The sequence below is a fragment of the Mandrillus leucophaeus genome, unplaced genomic scaffold (assembly GCF_000951045.1).
Source record: "Mandrillus leucophaeus isolate KB7577 unplaced genomic scaffold, Mleu.le_1.0 Scaffold327, whole genome shotgun sequence".
NCBI lineage: Eukaryota > Metazoa > Chordata > Mammalia > Primates > Cercopithecidae > Mandrillus > Mandrillus leucophaeus.
Window position 1 is genome coordinate 2,314,817 of NW_012103443.1, and position 27,616 is coordinate 2,342,432.

A 27,616-nucleotide genomic window follows, 5' to 3' on the forward strand; every position below is an offset into this window, starting at 1 on the left:
AACCTGACCTCACAAAAAATCCAAAGATGTTTAGGAGGTGTCGTTTGTGGCTGTACTGTAATATAATAGCAACCAACTAGGTCATCTGATGTGTGATCTCAGAAAACAGACCCCTTTTTATCCCCTAAAAAATCAGGTCAAAAGTCCGGGTGCGGCTCTTACACGGATGACTGCCTGCTGTTATAAGGTAAAATTCTGCTGTTTTCCACCTGTTTCCATGCAGCGACCCATGGCAAAGGAGTACTGAGAAAATTCCATTTGGTTTCCTTGTTTTCCCCTTCACCAATTCCTAGTAATTCACTAAAAGGAATCCTGAGTCTGAGATTCTTCTTCCACTTTCACTTTAAGGTTAGCAGAGATTCCAGGGAAAAAGTGGAAACTGAAACAATGACCAAATGGCCACTTTTTCTTTATGTAAGGGGGTGTGGCCTCACATGATTTTTTGTAGGATTATGCTATAATCAATTCTAGGTTTGTTGTTTGTGTTTACTTTAACATAGATGTTGTTCTACTTTTGAATTCACCCAAGTGAAAACCTTTCCTCAACTTGAGATTCCATGTACAGATAATTCACATTCAGTTTTCCCTTTTGCCTCATCCAAGCCATTAATCCCAGAATACTAACAATTCTTTTCCTTCATCAACACAGATTCCTTTTACCTCTTTCTGCCTTCTTGAGCCTTTGCAAAGCTTCCTTCCACAATACTTAGATCATTCTAAGTCTCCTAAATTTACTGTCCTTTACTGAAAACTTTAAAATAATAATAGCAAACTTAGTTCAAGTTCTTACTCCTTGTAAGCATAGCGGCTATGATTTCCTTTTAAAACAGTATTGTTTGGTGGGATGGTTTGTTGAGGTGAATTGCCTATAAAGTCAAGGCTGATATTACTGTTTAACATTTTAAAATACTTGTCAAGTTGTCAAGTTTACTGTTGATGAAAAAAATGGCCTAGTTTAATATCTATTCAACTAACATTTCATAAAGCATTTTATCTAACACCTGTACCTCCTATAGCAATTTTATTTTGTTTCCACTTTTTTTAAACAAATACTGGAATTCATTTTTCCAGTAGATGTTAATTAAGTTCTGTCTCTGGGACTATTAGATTTGAGGTAATGAATTAACTTCAAAGATAAAGTACGAGAATTATTTTCATAGTTCCACCATTAAAATTTAGAAATATAACCACTCAGTAAATACTCTTCCCCAAGGCATCTAAGTGAAAGCTAAAGATATCTTCTCCTTCAAATTATGAACTATTTTCCCCTTGGTAGTTTTTCCAGATTCCCACCTTTCTTGCCTAAAAATTAATATTTTGTGCAGTAACTATATTCTTGTCTGTGAAGTATTCTATTTTATATTCTAATTTCAAATCAGTTCTTTAAAAAAAGATTTCAAGCTTTTACACATTTATTCCTTCATTCATTTGAATAAATTCTTTCTCAGTACCAGTTATGTGTTAGGTACTAATTATGCTGATATTAATCTCTTGATATATGTGCTAAAATATGCTAATAAAAATTCTTTACTTTTTGTTGTTGTTGAGACGGAGTCTTGCCCTATTGCCCAAGCTGGACTGCAGTGATGCAATTTCAGCTCACTGCAACCTCTGCCTCCCAGGTTGAAGCAATTCTCCTGCCTCAGCCTCCTGAGGAGCTGGGCTTACAGGCGTGCACCACCACGCCCAGCTAGTTTTTGTATTTTAGTAGAGACAGGGTTTCACCATGTTGATCAGGCTGGTCTCGAACTCCTGACCTCAAGTGATCGACCTGCCCTAGCCTCCCAAAGTGCTGGGATTACAAGTGTGAGCCACCACGCCCAGCTAGATTCTTTAATTTTTAATAAAGTTCAAAATAGCTTTTGATAAGGTTGTCAAATTTGACCAAGATTTCCTAAAACTCCAAATTATGCCTCTTTCTGTAGATCAAATGAAATGTGGCCCAAATTACAAAGGTATACACATTCATGGCAGATGAATATAGATTTTAAACTAGTTTTAAAAGGAATATGAATGATTAATTATAGTTTCTGATGCCAAAAGTCTCCATAATTATTTTTTAATAACTTATAACTACCTTGATCTTTACCTGTACACATACACACACACATGCACAGAGTAATTTCACTTAGAATCCTGGCCAAAATTTTTCTTCCACTTAAATTTTTTTAAAGACTCTCACAAATATACATCATGATTTTCTTTAGTTGGCAAAAAAAAAAAAAAAAAAAAAAAAAATCAAGTAAATGTAATTCTTTCTTGATTTCCCTTCTCAGAATGTCTTTTATTTTAAGTGTGATGGTAAAATTATACTAAAAATGCATTTATCAGGACTTGAAAGACAGTGAGAGTGATTCAAGCTCAGAGGAAGAACGGAGAGTCACTACCCGAGTTATTCGCCGGCGTTTGATTATAAAGGTATCCTGTAGCTGGCTCATTATGTGGCATTGCTGTACTATTAGAAACTCCTTCTTTGTGGTTTTGAAATTTCAGCATGCTTGATAATGAAATGGCTTTGTGTAATTTTTTTGCACCCTTGAAAGCTTGTAAAAACAACAACCAAAAAGAAAAAAAAAAAAAAACATGTTGCATGGTATTCTGTATAGGCCTATTTGATATGTGGTGGTTGTAGTTTTATTTGAGAATTCTTGGCATTTGTATCCTGCTTTCCTTGAAGAAGTGTTATGTGAATGAGCAAAGATTCTGTCTTGGTGACACAGTAGTTAATATCAAATGAAATGTTCAATTGAAACCTTTGAAACTGTAATAAGGTATGAGGCAAGATAAAGAAGAAAGAATGAAAGAATTAAAAGGCTTCCTTCTCAGTCTCAAATTCCTACTGCCTTAAGAATTAAATTAAAACCAGTTCTTCATAAGCAATCAGTGGCTGAGAAGTTGAGGTTATAACCTGGCATGGATATATGTGACAAAATGCAAGTCAAGTAAAACAAAAAAATCTGAAATAGGTGTTTAACTTTACTAACACACAAGAAAAAAAAATCAAGCTGTATTTTTAAGAATAGGAGTCAATTAAAAAAAATGGAAAATAGAATTCCTCCCTATTATGGCACAATTGAAAATGCTATTAATAAATATTCTTTCTTTCCTTCACAAAGGTCTGTTGAAGCACTTACCTTTTGCATAGTAAGATTCCACAGAATGCTTCTTGCCGTCTGCCACTTGTCTTCATTACTTCGTCATTAGATCTTTCTTAGGGTTAGAATAATTGAGTTCAGAGAACTAGAAAGCCATTTTCAATGCACAGCCTTTTGAATATGATCCAAATAACTTGAGGCTTCTTGGTTACCGCCCTAGAGAGGAAGAGGAAGAGAATATCTATTGAAAACCATTTATCAAACATATCCAATCCCAAAGTGTCAAGAGACCCAACAGAAAGCAGAGAAGTTGGCACAGGTGTCCAAAATTTCTTAATCCTCCTGCTTTTCACTTTTCAGGAAGAAACTCCACCAAATCTGCCCTAATACAGTTTTTCTAAGACTCTGGAAACATTAGGGAAGAAAATAAATCCTTGTCTAAATTTTGAGTTATCCTGCAAATCAGTTGGAAGCTCAATAGGGTTCCTTTAAAAACCATGAATCACTTCTTTGAAAATTCCATATATATAAGCAAGCCAAATTACTTATTGCTGTCTAGCACATTTGCAAGTATTTAATGTGCTATCGATAAAATCCTCAAAATCAGTCACCTCACATTTGTTCCCTGGGATGGGGTGGGGGAATGCTTGATTCAGTTTTTCTGAGTTTTTGCTATTCTCATACTTAGTATCTTCAAGAAATGATATTTTAAAGTGAAACGTCTAGAAAAAGCACATAGTGCTTTGAACTTGTCTTTTATGCTTAACACATCACATACTAATGTTACATCTAAATCTACCACAGTCCTTTATAATAGCTGCCCATGATAGAAGTTGACTTTCTTCTATCCAGGACAAAAGAAAACAAATATAGCCATGCAAAAAAAGTGGAAGGCAGGGGATAAAGGAGTTTTTCTCTGAGAAGACAAAAACAAAAACCTCTCCAATCAATAAGGGCTGTTTCCTTTGGTCTCCCAGAATTCTAGACATGCACCAGCAAGTTAGCTATTAAGTAAGTTATCTGTGTTTTTCAGCTTAAAATATGATTATAACATATTAATATCTTTATTAAGAATTTAGGTTTAAAAGACAAAAATCCACTATAATGTTGTAGGTTTCATAAAACAGGGTAGTCTGTATTCTCCCCAAATACTTTTTTTTCTTTGAGACGGAGTCTCGCTCTGTGGCTAGGCTGGAATGCAGTGGCGTAATTTCAGCTCACTGCAACCTCCACCTCCTGGGTTCAAGCAATTCTCCTGCCCCGGCCTCCCAAGTAGCTGAGACTACAGGCATGCGCCACCACGCCTGGCTAATGTTTGTATTTTTAGTAGAGACGGGGTTTCGCCATGTTGGCCAGGAGGGTCTCGATCTCTTGACCTCGTGATCCGCCTGCCTCGGCCTCCCAAAATGCTGGGATTACAGGTGTGAGCCACCGCACCCAGCCCCATTACTTCTTGAAGTTAATGTAATTTTAGAGACATTGCGTGGAGTCATCAGAGAATAGGTTTTATAACTGAGGAAGGCATTATGTAAACAATAGGATCATTCACAAACAAGCTTTGACAGATATCTTTCGTATGAGATGGAAAAAACAAAGGCTAAAAAATAGTTATAATCATCATTGGAAGCTATAGGTATAACAAAAACACTTTATTTTTCTGTTCAAATTTTTGGGGCAATTGCAAAGAGTCACACTTCTGTTCCTCTTCTCTTTATTCCATATGTTGCTATCTTTCTAATGGAAAAGAGCTCAAGGACTATAATAGTATATGGTAAATATGACATGGGAATCATCTCTTGTCCAAAACAAAATGGGAATGTAGTACCTAAACGGGTCATTGAGACTAAAACTACTCTCTTTCCAAGATCTCAGAACTGAAGATTGGAGATAAATTTATTTATTTATTTATTTATTTTTTGAGATGGAGTCTCGCTTTGTCGCCCAGGCTGGAGTGCAGTGGCGTGATCTCAGCTCACTGCAAGCTCCGCCTCCCGGGTTCACACCATTCTCCTGCCTCAGCCTCCCAAGTAGCTAGAACTACAGGTGCCCGCCACCTCGCCTGGCTAGCCTTTTTTTTTTTTTTTTTTGATATTTTTTAGAGACGGGGTTTCACCATGTTAGCCAGGATGGATAAATTTATTTACTCAAAATCACACAGCCAGACAGCAGCAGCTCTGGGACTAGAACCTAATCCCTAGCCCTCTAGTGAAATGCATTTTCCACGATACTATACAATCGGACCTCCATATCTGGGCATTCCACACGCAGAAACTCAACGAACCTCGGATCTAAAATTTTCAGAAAATAAAACAATAAACAATAGAAGTAAGAAGCAACATAGTATAACAATTATTCACATAGCATATACATTATATTAGGTATTATAAGTTATCTAGAGGTGATTTAAAGTATATGGGAGAATGTGTATAGTTTATATGCAAATACTACACCATTTTATATCCGGGACTTGAGCATCTGCAGATTTTTCTATCCGCAGAGGTCCTGGAACCAATCCCTGTGGATACTAAGGAACAAATGTATTTCTCTTCCAGAACAAATGAAAAAGGAATACTTTTTGCTAGACTAAATCAGGTATTTGGCCATTCAGACCTTTTCAGCCACACAGAAGAGGGCAGCATTGGGCTGTCATTCCTGGGAACCATTTGATGGGGCTGGAATGCTGGGAATTTGACCTACCTCATGGATGCTGTCCAAGCGTGGACTGAACCAACATAGTTAACACTGTTTGCCATAGTAAGGCCCCTAGCACTTAGTATCCCAGTTCTGAAAACTATTCTGGGGTTGTTCCATCCCTCCCAGAGCTAGCTCTGGCTGGGAAGTATCTCCCAGAGGAAGCAGTATGTATGCTAAGGATTGGATTGCTGAAAGTCTGGGCAAATCTGTCTTCTTAGAATTCCATTTGTGTAATAAATGAGGTGACAGTGACTTTTCTGTTTACTTTCAAAGTGGATCCATTCTTTTTCTATGAAGTTTTAACTTTTTACATTTAATGTTTTCAAACTCCTATGAGTCAAGTTAACAAAATCTCCCATTTGTCATGGGACTTAAATGAATGTGCTGATGATACAATTTGATAATATCACAGTGGTTTCAAATGCTTAGAAGCAGTTTAAGTTACCAACCAGTCCTGAGTTTACCTTATTTGCTTAGCAAATCCAGTGACTGCAAAGGTAAAAATCTTTAAACCAACACACAACCAAACTATTGTGAAGCTTCATAAAATTCAAAGAACTAAATTTTTACTATATAGTACAACTGTATTTTTTTTTTTTTTTTTTTTTTTTTTTTTTTGAGGCGGAGTCTCGCTCTGCCGCCCAGGTTGGAGTGCCGTGGCTGGATCTCAGCTCACTGCAACCTCCGCCTCCTGGGTTCACGCCATTCTCCGGCCTCAGCCTCCTGGAGGCTGGGACTACAGGCGCCCGCCACCTCGCCCGGCTAGTTTTTTGTATTTTTAGTAGAGATGGGGTTTCACCGTGTTAGCCAGGATGGTCTCGATCTCCTGACCTCGTGATCCGCCCGTCTCGGCCTCCCAAAGTGCTGGGATTACAGGCTTGAGCACAACTGTATTTTTATTTCAATTTTTCAACATTTTTACTGGTTTTCTAAATAAGAGCTTATATGTATGTTTCTCCGTACGTTTGAAATCAGGCAGTTCAAACGTATGGTAAGTTCTATCCGTTCATTCCATTTCCCAGAGGTAGCCACTGTTCACAAGCTTCAGACTGTTTTTACACACATATACAAATATGTGTGTAAAATATGTAGGTTTCGTAGACAGAAAAATGGATTATACTATTGATACTGCTTAGTACTTACTTTTTGTAAAATATATCACATCAATCCTATTTTTGGACAATTCAAGTTGTAATGTATACATCAAAGCAGATTGGTACATTTCATATTGTCTCTCTTCCATTTTATTCAAAAATTCAAAGAGAAATAGAGGTTATAAAATGTAGTGCTTCTAGCAGGAGTCCAGAGGGAAGTACAGTTAATTTTCATTAAGGCCGTCACCAGAGCTAAAAATTTAACACCACACGTGCTATAACTTTCCTTTATAATGGTCGGGGGAAGGGAAGGGAGGTTGCCAGAAATGATGTTGTCAACAAGACCACGGAGACAATTTTGTTTACTTAAAAGTACTAAGTGTTTTCAAGAACTTTAAAAACTCATTGAGATTACTTTCTCCCATGGAAGAGAGGCCTCAGAGCTCTCTCCTAGGTAACATTTGGTCTCCAATATAGTTGACAGAATTAAAGATGGGTAAATTTTTTAAAAACATATTTTATGACTCCCTACTGTCTTTCCTATCTATTTAATCAACTCCTATCTAATCTATTCCCCTAGTCATTTGGGCTTATTATTTATAAGTAGGGTTTTGCTTTTGTAAGGCTATTAATCTAAGTCAATACACTTGTATGTATTCACTATGCTTATACATATGCTTACTTCATAGTTCCTTTCAGAGATTGTCCAGACAACTTGAAAATTAACTGGCATCTTTTCCCACAAAAAGATTAATTCATTAGTTGCCCAACAGGATACCATTTTAGCGATTTTGCTGGGTTCTTTAACTGTCTATCACTCAAAGAGGTGGACATTTCCAAAAGTTAGCTCAAAAATATTTGTCATTCATATTTAAGCTATAAGGAAAACTTTCATTACTTTTTGTTGGCTTTTCTTTGCTGTCTTTATGACTGTACTTTTAAAATAAAATTTTGGGTTTTTTCCAAACATTCGAAACCACCAACCATAGAAAATACAAATAACACTCCCATTAAAAATGTGTTGCAAATTTTAGTGCAATTACATGAGACCTCTACATTTTCCCAGTTTTTCTCCCCTCTCTTCACTGTGCTGATTCAAGCTTGTCATAAGCAAGATTGGGGATGCACTAAACAAGATCAAGAAACACCTTGTTTTATTTTCATTCCACCTATATCACAGTGAGGAAAAACCAGGTAAATGTCCCACCCATTGTCATGAACTATGCACCCACAAACTGTAAGAACACAAAGTCACTTTGTAATAAGAAAAAAAAAAATGAGAACAAAACTTTGTTAGCAAAACAATAGTGTTCTAGTCTGTCTTCTGCTATTTTGAACCAGAACTGCCTTTCTACTGATTGTGACATATGGCGATCATAGAATGTTCTCACCATTGGCTGGCACTGATGAAATTATCAGAGCCACTATCTTTTCCATTCCAGTAACACAAAGAGTTAGAATCTCACTTTTCCAGGAAGGCAGCTGTTTTTGTGATTGTCCATTCTCCCTAAAACAAAACAAAGCCACATCTGTACACTGCCAAGCATCATTATCCATTTCACCTTTTCAATAAGAAGTTTGACTGAAAGATCAATAGGTCCTTGGAATACTAATCCATCCTTAAGATCTTCATCCTTGTTCTCCCAGACTATAAGTGGCACATATCTTAAGTTAAACACAAATGAAGGTAATGTATTGCAGATGTGGTTCTACTTTTGCTGAGTAGTTTGTCTTATTATACAATCATAGAGCTAGTGGAGAGATACTGTAGAGCCATCTAAATCCACCAAGCTGTCTATGAACAGGAAAATAGGCACCCACCCTGGAGAGTTAAGAATGTATTCTATTTTTAAAACAGAGTGAGACCTCTCAGAGTTTCCCCTCCAAAATTAGATAACAAACCAGAAAGCCAGATTCTAACTCTGTGCTACTGGAATGTAAAAGATAGTGGCTCTGATAATTTTGTCAATGCCAGCCAATGGTGAGCACATTCTATGACTGCCATATATTACAGCCAGTAGAGAGGCAATTCTGACTTAAAATGACAGAATAAAGACTAAAACACTATTGTTTTGTTCTCATTTTTTTTTTATTACAAAACAACTTTATGTTCTTATAGATGGTGGGTGCATAGATCAGAAGATATCATCTTAAATTCCCTTGGTATTGATTTTATCTATTTTTTTACCTATAGCAATGAAGATACTTCAGTGTATAAACTATGTAACTGTATCAGACACAGTTATTCTCATTTATTTTAAGAGCTATGAAAGATTCAGTCTTTAAAACAGTATTCTCTCTGTACCCTCAACTTTTCTCATAATCTTTCAAAAAATGTATGTATTATCTTTAATGAATGAATTTTTAAATAAACCAGAGTGATAAATATCATGCCCAAACTAAAGTACTATCTTAGTTCAAGTTAGATTAAACTCAATCCACAAAAATCTCTAGAGATTTGGTAGAACTAATGAAGAAAAAACAGTGCTCAAAGGGAGACGATCTAATCAGAGCTCTAATCCTTGGCTAAAATTTGTTTCAACATATGAAGCCTTTTGGTTTACAGTGTGTAACTGCATCCTATAATTATGTATTTTCAAATTCTTCCTTCTAGAATCTGTTGCTAACCATCACTCTTATACATCCTTGAGGTTTAATGCTTGAATGTTGTTGACTGCTAAATAACTGTCAGTGAAGTCAGCCCTTTTCCCTTGCACTGGAGTAGCAAGTAGAATTTACAACTTCTTTCTCTAAAATTCCAGAGCATGTGTGTGGTGTTTGGATTAGTGTGATTTCTCCATAGTATGTTGCTAATCTTTATGCCACATCCTTTAGGGAGAGGAAGCAAAAAACATTCCTGGTGAATCTGTCACAGAAGAACAATTTACCGATGAAGAAGGCAACCTCATCACCAGAAAAGTAATCATCATTGAGATTTCATACTTCTCTTGGAATTTAGATTTTCTACATTAAAAACTCTGCTACTTTTGTGCTGTAGTGTCACCTCCTGAAACAGAAAAATCTCTACTTTTCACCATTACTTCCTACAGATCACTCGGAAAGTATTAAGACGAATTGTTATCCCACAAGAGAGAAAACATGATGATGTGGTAATGGAGAGGGATTGCCAAAGAGAATGTAGAGGACAAAAGCTTTGTGCGCTCCCTAGAAATTGCTGCTAACAGGCTGGCATCTGCAGTGTGGCAGCTTGAAGTGTTTGCTGCTTTTGACATCTTATGCATTTGATCGGAGTCAAAGAAAAATACTTTTCTTCCTAACATTCTTTGTTACATACTTTTTTTTTTTTTAACTGTCTTCAGAATTTTCACAGAGATAAGGTCATTTATAGGGGACAGAATGTGCCAGTTTGAGGGAGAAAGAAGATAAAACCCTTCACCACCAAACCTCAGAGCAGTGCCTCAGCCCCACCCAGGGCTTGGCCTTCAGCTGCGTGTCTGTTGGGACATGGGCGGAGAGCACTCCAACAGCACAGTCTTTAAAAGTTAGAAAGGCAAAAGGCTCAGTTCAAGATCTGCACATCAGATCCATGCATTTTCTCTTTCCAACACGTTCTGTGGGAAATCTGAATTCTTCCATCCTAATCTGAGGAGGGGGTTCCCCTCTTTGGGTTTATAACAGCCCATTTCCAATGTGCCAGTTAAAGAATCCCTCCAATCAACCCCTTTCTCTCAGAGAAAACATCTCTGGTTATTTTTCACTTGTTTCTCGGATCTCTACCCTTTTCAATTTAAAAATAGAAACTTCAATAGACTATGTTTACATTAGAAAAAGTAAACTGAAAATTTATCAGAAGTACAAATTAGAAAATTGAAAAGGCTTCATTTGTTTGCTGTTAAAAATAGGGTAAAAACTGAGTATGTGTGCCACAACTTTGCTCTTGGGGAGCTGTATTCCTGATTCTCAGTGAAGAGAGAGGATTTGTTTATAGAAAATAGATGCTTCCTTGGTCTGACAGTAAGAGGAAGTCATTGGCAATTCCACTAAAAAATAGTCCCTCAGATCAACAGCATTTCCATGGATTAGTACTTAACTAAGAAGTTTGAGTCTCATTGCAACAGATTGGTTACAATTCTGCCGCCTTGTGAGCTGTGGTGATGATTTCTTTTAGCCTACTATAGGAGATGGACAGGCTGCTCATTATTTTGATTTATCACTAACCTACTGAATTATTGTCAAGTACGATTATGTTGTATTCACTTTGACAGTGCTCTCTAGCTTGCCTTGATGATGCTAAACTGTGTGGTTAAGCTAAAGATTGTATGTATTTTTGGACATGAAGTGACAAAGTGCTTTAAACTGTTTCACTTGTCCTAATCCAGCCTCCAAGGATCAGAATGGGACTGCTTTATAACCAAAACTCTTTTACTATGAAATCTTAATATGTACATTCCTTTTAAAGCAGGGAGAAGGTTTTAAGGTGAAAACGAAGAAAGAAATCCGGCACGTCGAAAAGAAGAGCCACTCGTAACAGCGAACGGTCAGTCAAGGTGAGGTGTGTTCATATCAACAACAGTAGGACTTAAATTCCTGTGAAACTTAAAATTTCACTAAATAAGTGATTCAGGTTTTTCCCCGTCGTTTCCTTTTCACTGAATTCCAGCTTGGAAAATCAAATACGAAGTTCTTCAAGTTCTGTTTATGTTTGCATATATATACACAATGAAACTTGACTTCTGTTTCACAGTCCATTAACTTTCTCCTCATAAATTAGGCAGCAATTTTATTGTAAATTATGTTTCCAGGAGCAAATATAAATAGTGATAAGAGTAAAGGCTGACTATGAAATACAATAGCCTTATACAGTGTAACAGGAAGACTATTTGGCCACAAATAATTCTTACAGTTATACTCTGAGAGTTTTATTGATCCAGCCTTTCACCATTTTAGCAGAACAGCATCTGAGGATATCATTTTGGTTGAAATAAAGTGAGTTTCCAAGTCTAAATTAAATGACATATCTATCTGGTGTTTTATATAAACAAAGGAAAAAATAGGAGGTTAATGGCACTATTGTTTATTGTTTAAGATAAATGTTTAGTAAGTGAGCTTTGTTTACATTTGCCTGGACTTTTCTTTATAGATCACATTATTTTCCTTTTACATTGTCCTATTTATTTATACTTAGCTACAATTAGAAAGGCCAGTTGGGGTGAAAAAGAAAATCCTCTATAGTTTGTAAGGTAAAGCAAAATCATTTCTTTAGTTCACCTCCAGTCCTCTTAGACCCACAGGTTAAAGTAGTAAGAAAGAGCAAACAGATTCTAGTTTTCATTTTCATGCATCTGCTGTTCCCTACTTGCCAGAATACTGGTATGCAGAGTGCTGAGGGAAGTAGCTGGGAAGTAACCTAGTTTCACTGCCTGTAATTTTATATGTGAGCTAACTAAGGTCCAGATAAGTTCTCAATTCTCCCTCCCCCGCCCCCAGCCTTATCATTTGTTTATTCAGTATAACATTTACTTCATTTCTTTGAGACTTTCTCACATGACCGTTTAATGGCAGTGACAAAACCACTAAGAACTGCAGAGCATTCTGGAAAGAATGTTTACTACACATCCTCTTCCCAGTGTTTTATGTGTGCTCTTCAGGCAATCCTCACAGCCAGCCCTCTTGGATAAGGCCTTCATCATCCCCGTTTGATAGATGAGGAAACAGGCCCAAAGTGGTTACAAAGCTCACAAAAGTAAAAAGTGGCAGAACTAGGATACAAACCCAAACAAGCTGCCTCCAGTGTCCACTTGTTTGCCAGAGACTTAACCTGGGTCAGAGGTGACGGGGAAGGTTTCCTTGAGAATGATGTTTGAGCTGAATTTTAAAGAATGAGTAGGAGTCAGTCATCTCTGTAAGGCTTCTGGGCTGTACCCAAAAAGCAGTGGGAAAGCACTAAGGGATTTTAGGCAAGAGTGAGGTATGATCTAGTTTATGTTCTGCATCACTCGCTCTAAATGCCGGGGAATTAATGAACAGAAAACCTGTTGAGAGACTATTGCAGAAGCTAGCTTGGCAGTGAGGATGGCTAAATCAAAAAATACCAACACAACTTGGTTTTTATTGGATAAGAAGGATCCAAGATGAGAACATGAAGGACGACATCAATGTAGCAGTACCTAGAATGAACCCACTCCTATGCATGCCCTACTGCTGAACCTGGTGAAAGACCTCTCTATAGCAGATCCACAAAATACTAAGCATGAGTTTATTATCTTGAATTCATCCATGCATGCAATTCTAAGTGAAAAATGAAACGAAAGTAGAAAAAAATTCAGTCAACTGTAGTACGCCCCTAAAGTTTAGCAGCTTGTTCAATCATATTCTCAGGCTCCAAGTGGAAAAGAACCAAAAAGGTTACCTACACCCGCTGAGCCATTTTCTGCAATGACATATTCCTAATATCTGAATAAATGACACAAAGAATATGACAGTGCTATGCTTCCAGGGTCCTTTAGACTGTGTTCATTTAAAAACAGCTTGCTCACTAAATATAAAGGAGGTTTTAAAATTTTAAATAATCATCCTCTAAAGAAGTTGTCAGACTCACTTGCTGCACCACTCAAAGGAGAGAGAACGTTGGGTAGATTCATATGAATGTGAAAATAACTTCAGCTAAAGCAAACAATGTGTCAGACTGAAAGAACAGTGACTTGACAAGCCTAATTTTACTTTCCAGGTAGTATTTACTTTCCATAAGTGAACTTAGGGAATGAGTCCAAGAATACTGCCTGGAATTCCAGGAGGCTGAATATATGTGCTCCAGAAAAATCGATTTGCAACTATAGTGAGAGTTTTTATAGTCATGCTGGCTGCCTCTTTAAAAAAAAAAAAAAAGACAAAATAACTAAGCAAGTAGAATGCTGCCAAATATGACTGTGTCCTAGATGGTAACATCAAAATTTGTATTTCCCATTGTAGAACCAGTTGAATTTTGAGCTATCTGAACTCAGTACCTGCTTTTCTTTAATATTGAGTCATAGCCATCCTATTTTTAAAGAGAAAAGCCAATGACTTCCAAGATTTGTACATAGTATAGAGTGATTTATACTTTACAAAGTACATTTACATTCTTATCTTATTTAATCCTTATGGCAAGTCAGGCCATTTTGCTTGTGACCTTTTACAGATGAGGATATTAAGGCTCGGACAGGTCAAATGATGTTTCTGCCTTCACACAGTTTATGACTGGTAGAGCTAAGACTTGAAGTCAAGATTATTGATTCTCCGCCTGACATTCTTTCTATTACATTAAGCTATCTCTCTCAAAGTATTTACAAAGAATAATAATAGTCATCTTCTGTGAAATGATTGCTATATGGCAGACACTAGGTAAACAATTATATATTACCTTAGGAAATCCCCAAAACAATGCTATAAGGTAAATACAACTATCCCCCAACACCTTTTTTAAAAAAATGGGGAAACTGAGGTTTAGAAAACTTAAATGATTTACTCAAGGTACTACAGCTAGGGAGCAAAAGAATAAAATTTGAACTTATCTAGAACATAGATCTTAACTACTACTTATATTAATAAATAATATTTGATCATTAGAGACCCAAAAACAAATTCTGAATCAAATGCAGGTACAAGAGCAACCCATCGTAAATTTCTTCTTACTCTACACAGTGAAAGAACTCATGTTTTTTTATTCTTTTTTCTTAACAAAGCAAGACTTCATTTCTAAATCTCTAGAGTTTACTTCAAATACCAAAAACGGGGGCTGATTAGTGAGGTCATAGCAAGGGAAGATCCCCAGATAAAAGGTCATTTAAGCCATGGCAAAGACTTCCATGATACATACTGTACTCTAAACCTCTTCTAGGAAAATGCTGAAGTTCTCACAGCCATGTGTAAGCCAAGAGTGGCAAGAGTGCTGACGCTTGTCAAGGCAGCCCTTTATCTGAGGCCAAAAAGTTAACAATATTTGGCCATCTGCCTGGCTTAAAGTGGAAGGACTAGATTTACAATAGTGAATAAATTCTCCGTGGTCCCTGTCTTTCTGGATCTCCCAGTCGTAAATGGGAAAAAGAAATGGTACAAATGTTTAAACACTGAAAATACAAAGTCCAGGATCCAATGAAAGAATGTGAGAATGCACTTAGACTTGGGGGCTAGGGAAGGTCTCTCTAAAATCGTGACATTAAGACCTCATGGGTGGCACCAATTATGAAAATAATGGAGAGGAAGAGGACCCCAAGCAAAGAGTACAACATGTGCAAGGACCCTGAGGTAGGAAATAGGCCTAACATATTTGAAGAAATGAAAGATCAGTGTATGATCTTTACACTGAAGATCATACACTGATCTTTCATTTCTTCAAATATATAAGATTGGTGTGTGATCTTCCATTTCTTCAAATATGTTAGGTGAGCTGGTGGTAGGTAAGATAGGCACAAGAAAACATTTAAAAAAAAAAAAAAAAAAAAAAAAGACACACTATCATTCAGAGCCCTGTAGGCCAGAGGAAAGGATTTAGATTTCATTCTAAAGGGAATTTAAGTTCCTTTTAGATGCTGGATGTTAGACTTTTGTCAGATGCGTAGTTAGCAAATATTTTCTCCCATTATGTAGGTTGTCTCTTTATTCTGTTGATAGTTTCTTTTGCTGTGCAGAAGTTCCTTAATTAGGTCCAGTTTGTCAATTTTTGCTTTTTACAAGCAAAAAACAACCCACCCCATTAAAAAGTAAGCAAAGAACATGAACAGACGCTTTTTGTTTTTTCTTTTATTTTTGAGACAGTCTCACCTGTTGCCCAGGCTGGAGTGCAGTAGCACAATCTTGGCTCACTGCAACCTCTGCCTCCCGGGTTCAAGCGATTCTCGTGCCTCAGCCTTCTGAGTAACTGGGATTACAGGCACATGCTACTATGCCAAGCTAATTTTTGTGTTTTTCATAGGATGGGGTTTCACCATGTTGGCCAGGGTGGTCTCAAACTCCTGAACTCAAGTGACCCACTCACCTTGGCCTCCCAAAGTGCTGGAATTACAGGCGTGAGCCACTGTGCCCAGCCATGCACAGATACTTTTCAAAAGAAGACATGCATGCAGCAAACAAGCATATGAATAAAAGCTTAACATCACTGATCATTAGAGAATTGCACATTAAAACCACAATGAGATACCATGTCACACCAGTCAGAATGGCTATTATTAAAACTCAAAAAATAACAGGTACTGGCAAGGTTGTGGAGAAAAGGAAACATTTTTACACTGTTGGTGGGAGTGTAAATTAGTTCAACCATTGTGGAAAGCGGTGTGGCAATTCCTCAAAGAGCTAAAAACAGAACTACCATTTGACCCAGCAATCCCATTACTGGGTGTATATACCCAAAGGAATATAAACTGTTCTGTCACAAAGACACGTGCACACATATGTTCACTGCAGCACTATTCACAATAGCACAGACATGGAATCAACCTAAATGCCCATCAATGGTAGACTGGATAAAGACAATGCAGTACACACACATACACCATGGAATACTATGCAGCTATAAAAAAAAGAGCGAGATCATGTCCTTTGCAGGAACGTGAATAGAGCTAGAGACTATCCTTAGCAAACTAACCAAAATTGCTAACCTGGTTAGCCAACTAACCAGGAACAGAAAACCAAATACTGTATATTCTCATTTAGTGGAAATTAAATGATGAGAACACATGGACACAAAAAGGGAAACAACAGACACTGGGGTCTACTTGACAGGGAGAGGGGAGAGGAGAGGAAAAATTAGCTATTGGGTACTAGGCTTAGTACCTGGGTTACAAAATAATCTGTAACAAACCTGCACATGTACCCTTGAATTTAAAATAATTGTGTGTGTGTGTGTGTGTGTGTGTGTGTGTGTGTGTGTGTAAAAGAATTCGAAGCCTCTGAAGGATTTTAAGCAAGGATCTAACTTGGTCTTTTTTCCCTCTTTAAAAAAAAAAAAAATTAAGAGCACGGACTATGTAGAGAATGGATAGGGGGACAAGAATAAAATGAAGGTAACCAATTAGGAAGTTATTGCTTCAGTTCAACTAAGCCATAATGGTGGCTTCGGCTGGGAAGACTGACAGCACTTGATAGATTAGTGTGGTGGGCAGAGTGGAGAAGAACCATTGAGTCAAAAATGATTCCCAGATTTCTGGTATAAGCAACTAGATGATAGTGGAAGAGGAATGAGTTTTAAGAAGAGTGGCAGGCATTCAGGCTTGAACTTGAGTTTGAAATGCTATGAGACATCCAAGTATTTATGTTACATACACAAGTCCGAAGCTCTGAGGAAAAGTTGGGGCTGTGCATATCAAAATGTGGAAATCATCACAAAAGACCTGGGTATTGAATACCAGTGAATGGATGTGATTACCTAGGGAGAAAGCTGAAGTAAGCCAAGAAGGGGCTCAAAGGTTGAGTCCTCAAAAGCAACATTTCAGAGTTTAAAAAACTTTCCTCAGCCGGATGCAGTGGCTCACACCTGTAATCCCAGCACTTTAGGAGGCCGAGGCGGGCGGATCACGAGGTCAGGAGATCGAGACTATCTTGGCTAACACGGTGAAACCCGATCTCTACTAAAAATACAAAAAAATTAGCCGGGTGTGGTAGCGGGTGCCTGTAGTCCCAGCTACTTAAGAGGCTGAGGCAGGAGAATGGTGTGAACCCGGGAGGTGGAGCTTGCAGTGAGCTGAGATCGCGCCACTGCACTCCAGCCTGGGTGACAGAGCGAGACTCCATCTTAAAATAAAATAAAATAAAATTGCCTCTGACCTCTCTCTTCCTGCAGAACTCCAACCATGATGTTCCTTAGTAGGCACTCAATAAGTGTCACCTATTACTAGTATTAAGAGAACCAAGAATAGAACCTTGAAGAGCTTTGGATTACAGAAGCTGGTGGACTAAGAAGCAGCAGCCAGTGATGCTAGAATATAATATTGGGAGAAGCGAGAACAGCAGTGTGTGAAATCCTCTGCATGTGATGGTGGTTTACACTTCAGAAAAGTTTCTATTCCATATCACTTGTTTCTCATAGTAGCCCTAGGAAATTAGTAAAACAGGTATTCTTGTTCCTCTTTACTAAGGAATTAACAGTGACAAAGAGACAGCAAAATCTCTAAGGCTGAGTGCAGTTAATGACAGGTCTGGATTTCCTGAGTCTGATTCTCAGAAGTCAGAGCTATGGGCTGAATTGCTTCACTACAAATTCAGGGCCCTGTCCTCCCCAATATTTTACCAGAATTCATATAGAGTAAATACGTTTTTGTATTATATATTTTTTATTTTTCTTACCCTTAAAAAATTCCTATTAACAAAAGCCTTGGCTTCAAGATAAAGAGCTAGAGGCTTGATCTCCAATTCTGGTTCCACTATATATTAACTGTAACCTTGAGCTCGCTATTTAAGAGAACTTTATGGCTCTCTTTTTGGCTGGACGCAGTGTAATCCCAGCACTTTGGGAGGCCGAGGCAGGTGGATCACCTGAGGTCAGAAGTTAAGAGACCAGCCTGGCCAACATGGTGAAACGCCGCCCATTTCTACTAAAAAGACAAAAATTAGCCAGGCGTGGTAGCACGTGCCTGTGGTCCCAGCTACTCAGGAGGCTGAGGCAGAATTGCTTGAACCCAGGAGGCAGAGGTTGTATCGAGCCAAGATCGTACCACTGTACTCCAGCCTGGGCGACAGAGCAAAACTCCATCTCAAAAAAACTAAATTAATTAACAAATAAATAAATAAAAGCTTTGTGGCTCCGTTTTCTTATCTATAAAATGGAAAAAATAATAGTACCTCACGGTTATTAGGATTAAATTAGCTAACCCACTTTAGAACCGTTTAGAATAAATACCTTTACCTAATAAAAATAACAACAGTAATAAAATTTTATTACTGTTATGTTTTTCTCTCACTGCTAAAACATGAATAGTTTTCCAGTATTTTTTGTCCAGCCGTTTGACTTAAGATACTTTTTACTCACAAGTGAACAGAAAAGAACAAACAAAAAAGCCCCATTTCTTGGTATTAGTGAAAAAACAAAGCTACCTGAATTGGGAATTATGTTAAAACTGCACTGTGGTTTATTTTAGTTACATAAAGTACTTAAAATTAATTTTTAGAAAAAAGTCTTAGCGCATGATTTCTGTAACTACAGAGAAGGAAAAAGAGAAAAGAAGGGAAAGGGAGAGGTGGGTAGGGAGAGAAACAAAGAACTAGAGTCAAGACCTCTCTGTCCTCAGTGAGCTCAGGCTTTCCTTAAGCCATGACACAGCTAAGTCTTAAAGATGAGTAAGAGTTGAACTACAAAGGTAGATTTCAATAGGGAGAGTGAAGTCTGAGCTTTCAAGGAGGTGCCATTTGAAACAAATTTGAAGGGTAGAAGAGGAGTTAGCCACAGATGATCATCAGAGAAGCAAGTATAGGTGGATACAAAATCATGAGCAAAGACAATGAGGTGGGAAAACAACTTGTAGTTGATCCCTGGCATGTAATCTAGATCCTCAAAGTGAAGTCTGTGGACCACAGTGTCAGCAGGACTAGCCTGCCTGAAAGTCTGTTAGAAATACAGAATTTCAGGCTGGGCGTGGTGACATGCCTATAATCCCAACACTTTGGGAGGTCGAGGTGGGCAGATCACCTGAGGTCAGGAGTTCAAGACCACCCTGGCCAACATGGTGAAGTCCCATCTCTACTAAAAAATACAAAAAATGAGCCAGGCATGGTGGTGGGCACCTTTAATCCCAGCTACTCAGGAGGCTGAGGCAGGAGAATCGCTTGAACCCGGGAGGCAGAGGTTGCAGTGAGCCAAGAACGCATTGCACTCCAGCCTGGGCAACAGAGCAAGACTCCATCTCAAAAATAAATAAATAAAAACAGAATTTCAGACACACTGACCTACTGAATCAGAATCTGCACTCAAAGACTCTTACGTCATGCAGATTAAACTTTGAGAAGCACTGCTCCAGAACATTTGACTGGCTCTCAAATTATCTAGAGTTTTTAAAAATTTTTGATGCTGGGCCCCATCCCGAAAAATTCTATATAAACTGGTATGGGATGTGGCCTGGATATTGTTTTAATTTTCCCAGGTAATTCTAATGTGCAACCAAGTTTGAGAACCACTGGAGACTGCAAAACAATCTGTCCTCAGTGGAGGATAGTAGGAATTAAGCCTAAAAAGGTTCATTGGGCTGGACCAGAGAGCTTCAAATGCCAAATCAAAGATAGGAGACCCTTTTTAAAGCTAGGCATTAGCGTCTAAAATCCACAGGTATGTCCATTCACCTATAAAAGACAAATCAGTTCTGTACCAGAGCATGCGCCTGACTTGAATGTATGCAGTACATATTTAACTGTAAAGTATCAACCGCCACGAAAATCCAATGAATTGCTGTTTCCAAGTTTGTTTTTGTTTGTTTGTCTGTTTGAAGTCTCGCTGTGTCATTCCAGGCTGGAGTGCGATGGCGCGAGCTCGGCTAACTGCAACCTCTGCCTCTTGGGTTCAAGCAATTCTTCTGCCTCAGCCTCCCTGAGTAGTTGGGATTATAGGTGCCCACCACCACGCCCGGCCAATTTTTTGTATTTTTAGTACAGACTGGGTTTCACTATGTTGTCCAGGCTGGTCTTGAACTCCTGATCTCAGGTGATCCGCCCCCACCCCGGCCTTGACCTCCTAAAGTGCTGGGATTACAGACATGAGCCACCGTGCCTGACCCTATTTTTGTATATTTTAAAATGTTTCTTAAAAATACAGTGAAATGGCTAAAAGGAATGATTGGTTTTCTGATTTAGTTTCTCCCACCTTTAGGTTTGAAAGGCATACAAAACCCAAAGAAAGACAGATTCCTAAGTGTAACTGCATCTATCTCATATCCATTATCTAAACCAGAAAAGGGAGATGATTCAAAATTCTATTTTTGAAATGTCATCTTGATGGCTTCTGCCCTCACACCTTCCCATCAGATGGCGCTGTCATCACAGTTTATACCAAGTGTCAATGTTTTTATAGTAAGTACACAGTCACTTAGCCAAGGTTCTCATGCTTTTTATGCAACATGGTACCTGGTGTAGTCTTTTGTCCAATGAATGACCTTCCTGTACCCAGTGTGGTTGGGACCAACATGCTCTGATTGCATAACTAAGAAAAGAAAAATTTATAAGAGGAACTAACTCCCACTTTTAAAAAATCACCCAAATCATCCTCACTGGAATATAAGTAGGCATAATTCACAGCATTTTTTTAAATGATAGAAACATATCCAGTATATCCAGAAAGATAACATTTGCTTGGATTGAGGTGAGAAGAGAAAGGCCTTGTTACTCATTAGGAAATTAACCTGGGAAGTTGGATTGGTTTTTAGGAGACATGGAGAAAAGTAGTGATGATCACACATCTACATAAATTTATTAAAAATTATCAAGCCAGACCAGGCGCAGTGGCTCCTGTCTATAATCCCAACACTTTGGGAGGCCGAGGCAGGTAGATCACTTGAGGTTAGGAGTACAAGACCAGGCTGGCCAACATGATGAAACCCCATCTCTACTAAAAATACAAAAAATTAGCCAGGCGTGGTGGCGTGCGCCTGTAGTCCCAGCTACTCGGGAGGCTGAGACAGGAGAATCGCTTGAACCCGGGAGGCAGAGTTGCAGTTAGCTGTGATCATGCCATTCCATTCCAGCCTGGGTGTGTATTTATAATAGCTGAAGTATGGTATATAAATTATGTATTAAGCTTCAAAAAGTCAGGGGGAGGGGTTTAGAGAAAGCAGGGAGTGAGACTATAGTAACATTATCATAGGACCATCTAAGAAGCCTAGTGCCTAAAAGATTAGGATTAAATGATAAAAGCAGGTGAGGAAACCCTGATCATCATCTTCTGATTTGCCCACCCTCTGCAAGATGATCTACCCAAGTGAGTCACTTTCCTTCTTTGGAACCTCACAGAGTCACAGGGGAGGGGTGTTGAAATCACATAGGAGGAATTGATACTTTCATGTTCTTGGCTCCAAGCATTAGTGACCTGGGGCATGGAGGTCAGTAGCACTTTTAATACTAAAAAGGAAGCCAAGGCCTGTAGTGGGGCAGAGAGAGGAAGTGCTGTACCCAACATATTTCCATAAGCCAGGGTGTCCTAGGTGACCCATCTAAAGAGGAAGATACTTGTCTGAGGTAAGTAAACATCTTCAAGGTCACTGGAAACACGCCTGGGCCCCAAGAGAGGTCGAATTCTAAAGGTTGTCCTAGATCTGCAGATATAGTCTGTTGTTTATATGTGAGTGAGCAGGGTTATTCTTAAAATTGTTCTTGTCTTACTCAGGATTTCTATAGGAGCTGTATCTTGTTCTGAGGCAGGCATGCAAGTTTGTCAGCTTTTCACACTGAACAAGGAGGAGAGACAATGTATGGGAAGAACTTCATTTTATGGAAAAGGCAAATTCATACCACAATAGTGCACAAAAGTATGAAAACCTCTGCCAAAGAATGATTTATTTTGACACAGTAAGACTGGTGATAAAACACAGATGCTTTATGCAGGAATCATCCAGCAAGACAAGACGTTCTCAGTGGAGCCTCCACTGAAAAGCTCAAATAAAATTAATTTGTCCCATTATGACTGACAGGGACAAGAAAAGCTGAAGTTCTTTGCCGTGGTAGAAGTTTCTCTTTAATTTTAATTTGGTTATGGAAAACAAATTTCATTGTAAGGAAGTAATGACACTTTTCCTCCTTTTGAAAAATGAGTTGAATTTTTGGAGAAGTGAGAGACTTACAAAGCATTCAGAAATAGCTGAGATGCTGTATCCCGACTCCATATCCTTGGCCCTTTCTGCTCATGGAAGTCCCAGACTCCTTACATTTTGATGTTTAGGGAAGTCTCAGAGATTACCTCTCTCAGCCACCTCATTTCACAGATAAGACTAAGGCCCAAAGGGCTATAAAATGGCTTCCCCAAGCAGTTGAATAACCTGAGCTTCAGACAGAACTAGAAGAGGGTCTTCCCAACACAGTCTCTAAAACTGTCACTGAACCAAACTGGGTATTTGCCCGTGCACAGTGGAAAGTCAAACACCAAACACCTAGCACCAGGTTTTTGCAGGAGAAAGGTGTATTGCTGCTTGACTGACAAGGAGACAAATCTGTCTCTCTAAGCTGGGGGCTGGGTCATGTTTTAGAAGCATAGGATAATGAGGCATGATCTGACTGGATCCTGCAATGGGGTGACGCCAAGGCTCTATCTGATTGGATCCTGCCATGAGGCATAAGCTTCTTAATTAGCTCCTCAGTCTGAAAACTTAGGTTCCTCCTATGGTTGCATATTTAGTTCATCTGGGCATGCTCAGATTATGTGACCTTCAACCTAGGGGGGTCCATGGAAACTCAAAAACAACTCACAACTTTGTTACATAAAAGTTGAGGGCCAGGCACGGTGGCTCACGCCTCTAATCCCAGTACTTTGGGAGGCTGAGGTGGGCACATCACGAGGTCAGGAGATTGAGACCATCCTGGCTAACACGGTGAAATCCCATCTCCACTAAAAATACAAAAAATTAGCTGGGCATGGTGGCGGGCGCCTGCAGTCCCAGCTACTCAGGAGGCTGAGGCAGGAGAATGGTGTGAACCCAGGAGGCGGAGCTTGCAGTGAGCCAATTTCGGGCCACGGCACTCCAGCCTGGGTGACAGAGCAAGACTCTGTCTCAAAAAAAAAAAAAAGTTGAACCAGGTGGTCTAGTACAATTACAAAACACAAATACAATAATAAGCAAGGCTCCCGGAGGTCACAGGGTCACCTAGAAAAGGTCACTGCCTTCTAAGAGCTTTCCAGTACACCCTCTAAGGCATCAAGCAGGTAGCAGCATCATGTTAAACCACCCCATAGGGAATGGAGGGCCTCTATTCTCTAAGACTTTTCTGTTGAATGGCAAGTAAGGCTTACACTAGTTCTCTTAATAAAAAAAAGAAAAAGAAGAAGAAGAAGAAAAGAGAAAAAAAGAAAGCTAAACTCACTGTCTACTGTCTCTTTCCACAGGATCATAAGTTTTTACTGCCAGTATTGAGAAATTCATGGAAGAAATGTCAGCAGGAAGTAAAAATTCACCGAGAAGTGTGTGTGTGTTCGCTGCTTCCACACATTAATGGCATGATTTTTTTTTATGCAAAAAGAAAAGAAAAGAAAACCACCCACATTTTAATTTAGCATGAGCCAATTTACAGAGCATGGAAATCACTTTCATTTCCGGATTGGCGCGTGTGCAATTAGCAATGCAGTGTATATACAAGAAGCCATGCTGTTAACAGTTTATCTCAAGTAATTTGGTGTCATATACAAAAGGAAGAAATTCCTGCCATCAGAAGGGACAGAAGGAGATGGAATGATCAAATCACAGAGAAACACTAAAATTACTAAATCTACAACAGCTCGCCTTATTTTTCTTGGACCCAAACTGTCAGGGTATAAACACTATTTGTTTCTTTTTTAAAACATCGATAGTTTTGCTGTAAATAATAACACTGTATAAATTCTAACAGAAAAATAGAATAAAATGTTGATAAGGCACTGCCTCTTAGAACACAAACAGAATATTGCAAATGCATTTAACAAATAGGGGTCTCAAGTGACTTCACCCTAGAAGAGGAGGGAGGGATTCTGGGTGGGGGGGGACTCTTCACTGATTCTTGTATATTAGCAATTATAATGTTTGTATATGCAAAACTGCTAGCTTGATTTTAAAAAGAAAAACAAATCTTTAAAATCTGCTGCAAATTTAAATAATTCCCAAAATGAGGAATTCTGTAGTTCTGTGAAAAATTTTTTTCTTCAGAATACTAATATTTTGATGCATGTGTATCACCTTATTTTGATTAAATCTTTTCCAATTTTGCAAACACTACAATATACTGCAACACAAAAGATTTTATCTGTAAACACAAAGCCCTTCATCTAATATTTGTTGCTATTGCCAATTTTTCAATGAAATGACCTAAAAACAACAACAAAAAAATAACCTATACGGTAGTTGCTTTCGGGGGTGGGGGGATGCTAACTGTTAGTGCTTAAAAGGGGGTAAATGCTTGCCGCTTTAGAGGTGGATGGTGCTCATAAGAGGCCCCAGTCGGGGGTATTTAAAATGGACTGAACAGAAATTCTTAGCTAGTAGAATGGCAGCACGCTGTAAAATTATTACTGTATTGTGTACTGGCTATAAGATGTAGACACCTTTCAGTAAGCCAATCATTTGTAACCATTCTAGCAGTGTCATATTAGGTTAATAAGGCTGCTGTGTTTTCAAGGGCATTTTTATTTGGGTTTTGGTGAAATTCTTTAATTTGTTGATTATATTCACATAAAATCAGCATTCATTGACACATAGCTCTAATGACCTATGTATGAAAAACCATACACTGGATGACCTAGTCGATTATTTAAGCATAAAATAAATTGTGTTAAACTCTTCACCTATCTGTGCTCTACAGTCTCCTTGTGTTTTCTGGCAAAAGGTAGTTGTCTAATCCCTTGTCATATGAGTCCTGGTCAATCCACCCCGTTGGTCCTCTTTGTGCCTCTGTGGTCACTGATGAGATGACAGTCTCTAACATTCATATGTGCCCTGCAAGCTCCCAGCTTATAAGGTCTGTGCATTTCTTGGGGGAGCCAAGAATTAAAGATTAGTTGACAAGTAAATTTTGCCCACATCTGTTCAGGCCATCTCAAAAAGTGGAGAATTGGAGATACCATAGCCAGCATGTCAAAAACTTGACTGGCACTTCTAGGAGCCATCAACATGCAGTTGCTTTTAGCCCACAGAGCATTTGTTTTGTTTTATTAATTTATATTTATTGTCCATTCTTACAAGTTGGGAGATTTCACATAATCAAGTTGCTAACTTCTCTTAAAAAGCAAGATTTGGCAACAATGGACCTCATTCCCAGAAGGTAACAACCTGCTGGGGCCAAATTGTCCCTGCCCACTCCAGCTAGGTATGGGGTCTACAGGTATCACTGCCACAGCCTCATTTCTTATATTTGTACATCCTGACTATGAGTTTGCAACCCATACACTGCGTGAATCTAAATTCTACTGAGGCAGAGACCATGGCTGTTTTAACTTTGATTCTAGTTACCAGCTTAGCATATGGTAGTAGTGATAGTAGTAACTGTCATCATCACCACTAAAACTGGAGTGCTCGCTACATGCTATTCTCTGTTCTAAGCACATTCCATTTACTTACTTAGTCCTTATATCTCCTTTATGAATTAGGTACTGTCTTTCTTTGATGGTAATGATCCTTTTATAAAATTACATGAGTGCTTAGAGACTTTCAGCAATGTTATATATTGCCTGTTCATTAAAGATTGTTGCCAAGTAGAATGAGTTGTCCCCAGTAAGGACTCACTATCAATGCAGAAGAAATGCACAGATAATCTACTTTGCATAAAGAATGGGGCTAGGTTGCATCTGTGTGGTATCCCAAATTTAAAAATGTGCCACTACCCTTGCACCAAAATTATTTTATGATGGGTAAAGTTAGACCCTTGAGAAGTTTAAAAAAAAAAACTTTCCCCAAAAGTTCTGAGCCTGTAAAGCCAGGATCAGAATATAGGTGTCCTAACTTCCTATCTAAGAGTTATGAATTTCTGACTCAGTCTTTGAGAGAAGGTGTTTATCCTGAACCAGAAACTCAATGATGTATACCTGTTTACGTATTAAATAGTTGTGTTTATATACCCAAAAATTTGACTTTAGGTATATGTGATATGCTTTGGTTCCAATCAAGCAGAAGGTCATAAGTTTACTCAGAAGTATCCAAAATATGACATTCAAGATTTAACTTGCATATGTGTGTATATGAATATATTTATACATGTATATGTGGATTGAATGTGACATACATTATGTATTTCTAACATAATATTTGGCCTGCCAGCTTATAAATATGTATTTAAGCTTTTCATTGATTGACATTACTGTAAAAAATGAATTGTGATTGATAAGTTCTGGATATTTGCTGTTTTTTTTCATTTTATATTCTAACTAAATTATTGAATTTATTAAATTAAAATATGCTATCACTGTATTGCCAAATTATGGCAATACACTATGCAGTATTATTTCAATACTTTTAAGAGGCATCTATTTCTTCATTGAACACATAAGCAGCTAGCCTCCTTTCCTCTGTAAATAAGGACTTTTTTGGCATCCTGATGTTCCTCGCTGTTCATTTGGTGTCATCCTGGAGTTCCATCAAGACTGAGGATTTTCTCCATGGCCAATCAACTATTATCAGCATCAGCTCATGTTTGGCTGTATGACAGGGATATGTGAGAAGCCCAGAAATAAATCACAAAAATAATAAGGCATCTTCTGAGTGTCTCTAAAGAAGCCAGTGATCCAAAAACTAACTTCTTATCTGAGTGAGTCTTGGTATTCTTGCTTTGCTTGAAGAGGCTGTGGCATATTACATGGTGTGTAATTTCGCAGGCATATCACACTGCTTCTGTTTCATGAATTGATGATCAAATTGTCCAGAAGTAAACATTTACAAGATTGAGATTTGAACCAAACTTTTCAAGAGTTATTTTAATAATACGAGGTGGAAGGCAGTGGTGTAATTTCTTTACACGGTTACCTCGCTAAATATGTACCAATACAAAAATTAAATAATAGAGCAGATTCTGGTAAGTATCCTTAGTAACAAGCCCAACAGCTTTCATTTCTTTAATAGAATTAAATGCAGATAGTTCAAAATAGAGTAAAAT

The 27,616-nt window shown here is 38.2% G+C and overlaps 1 protein-coding gene across 4 annotated transcripts in view; it reads left to right on the top strand.

Annotated features, from left to right (window-relative positions):
* The window catches only part of ANK3 (ankyrin 3, node of Ranvier (ankyrin G)), a 600,548-nt gene extending 573,132 nt beyond the window's left edge, over positions 1-27,416 (top strand). For 3 of the 4 annotated variants that reach the window (XM_011988324.1, XM_011988323.1, XM_011988325.1), the window contains 2 exons: positions 11,304-11,391; positions 23,889-27,416. In XM_011988324.1, the coding sequence (XP_011843714.1) occupies positions 11,304-11,372 (69 nt within the window). In that variant the 3' untranslated portion in view covers positions 11,373-11,391; positions 23,889-27,416. Of the gene's footprint in view, positions 1-136; positions 188-11,303; positions 11,392-23,888 lie in introns of all 4 variants that reach the window. The other variant, XM_011988322.1, reaches the window with a different exon arrangement.
* The last annotated feature ends 200 nt before the right edge of the window (positions 27,417-27,616 follow it).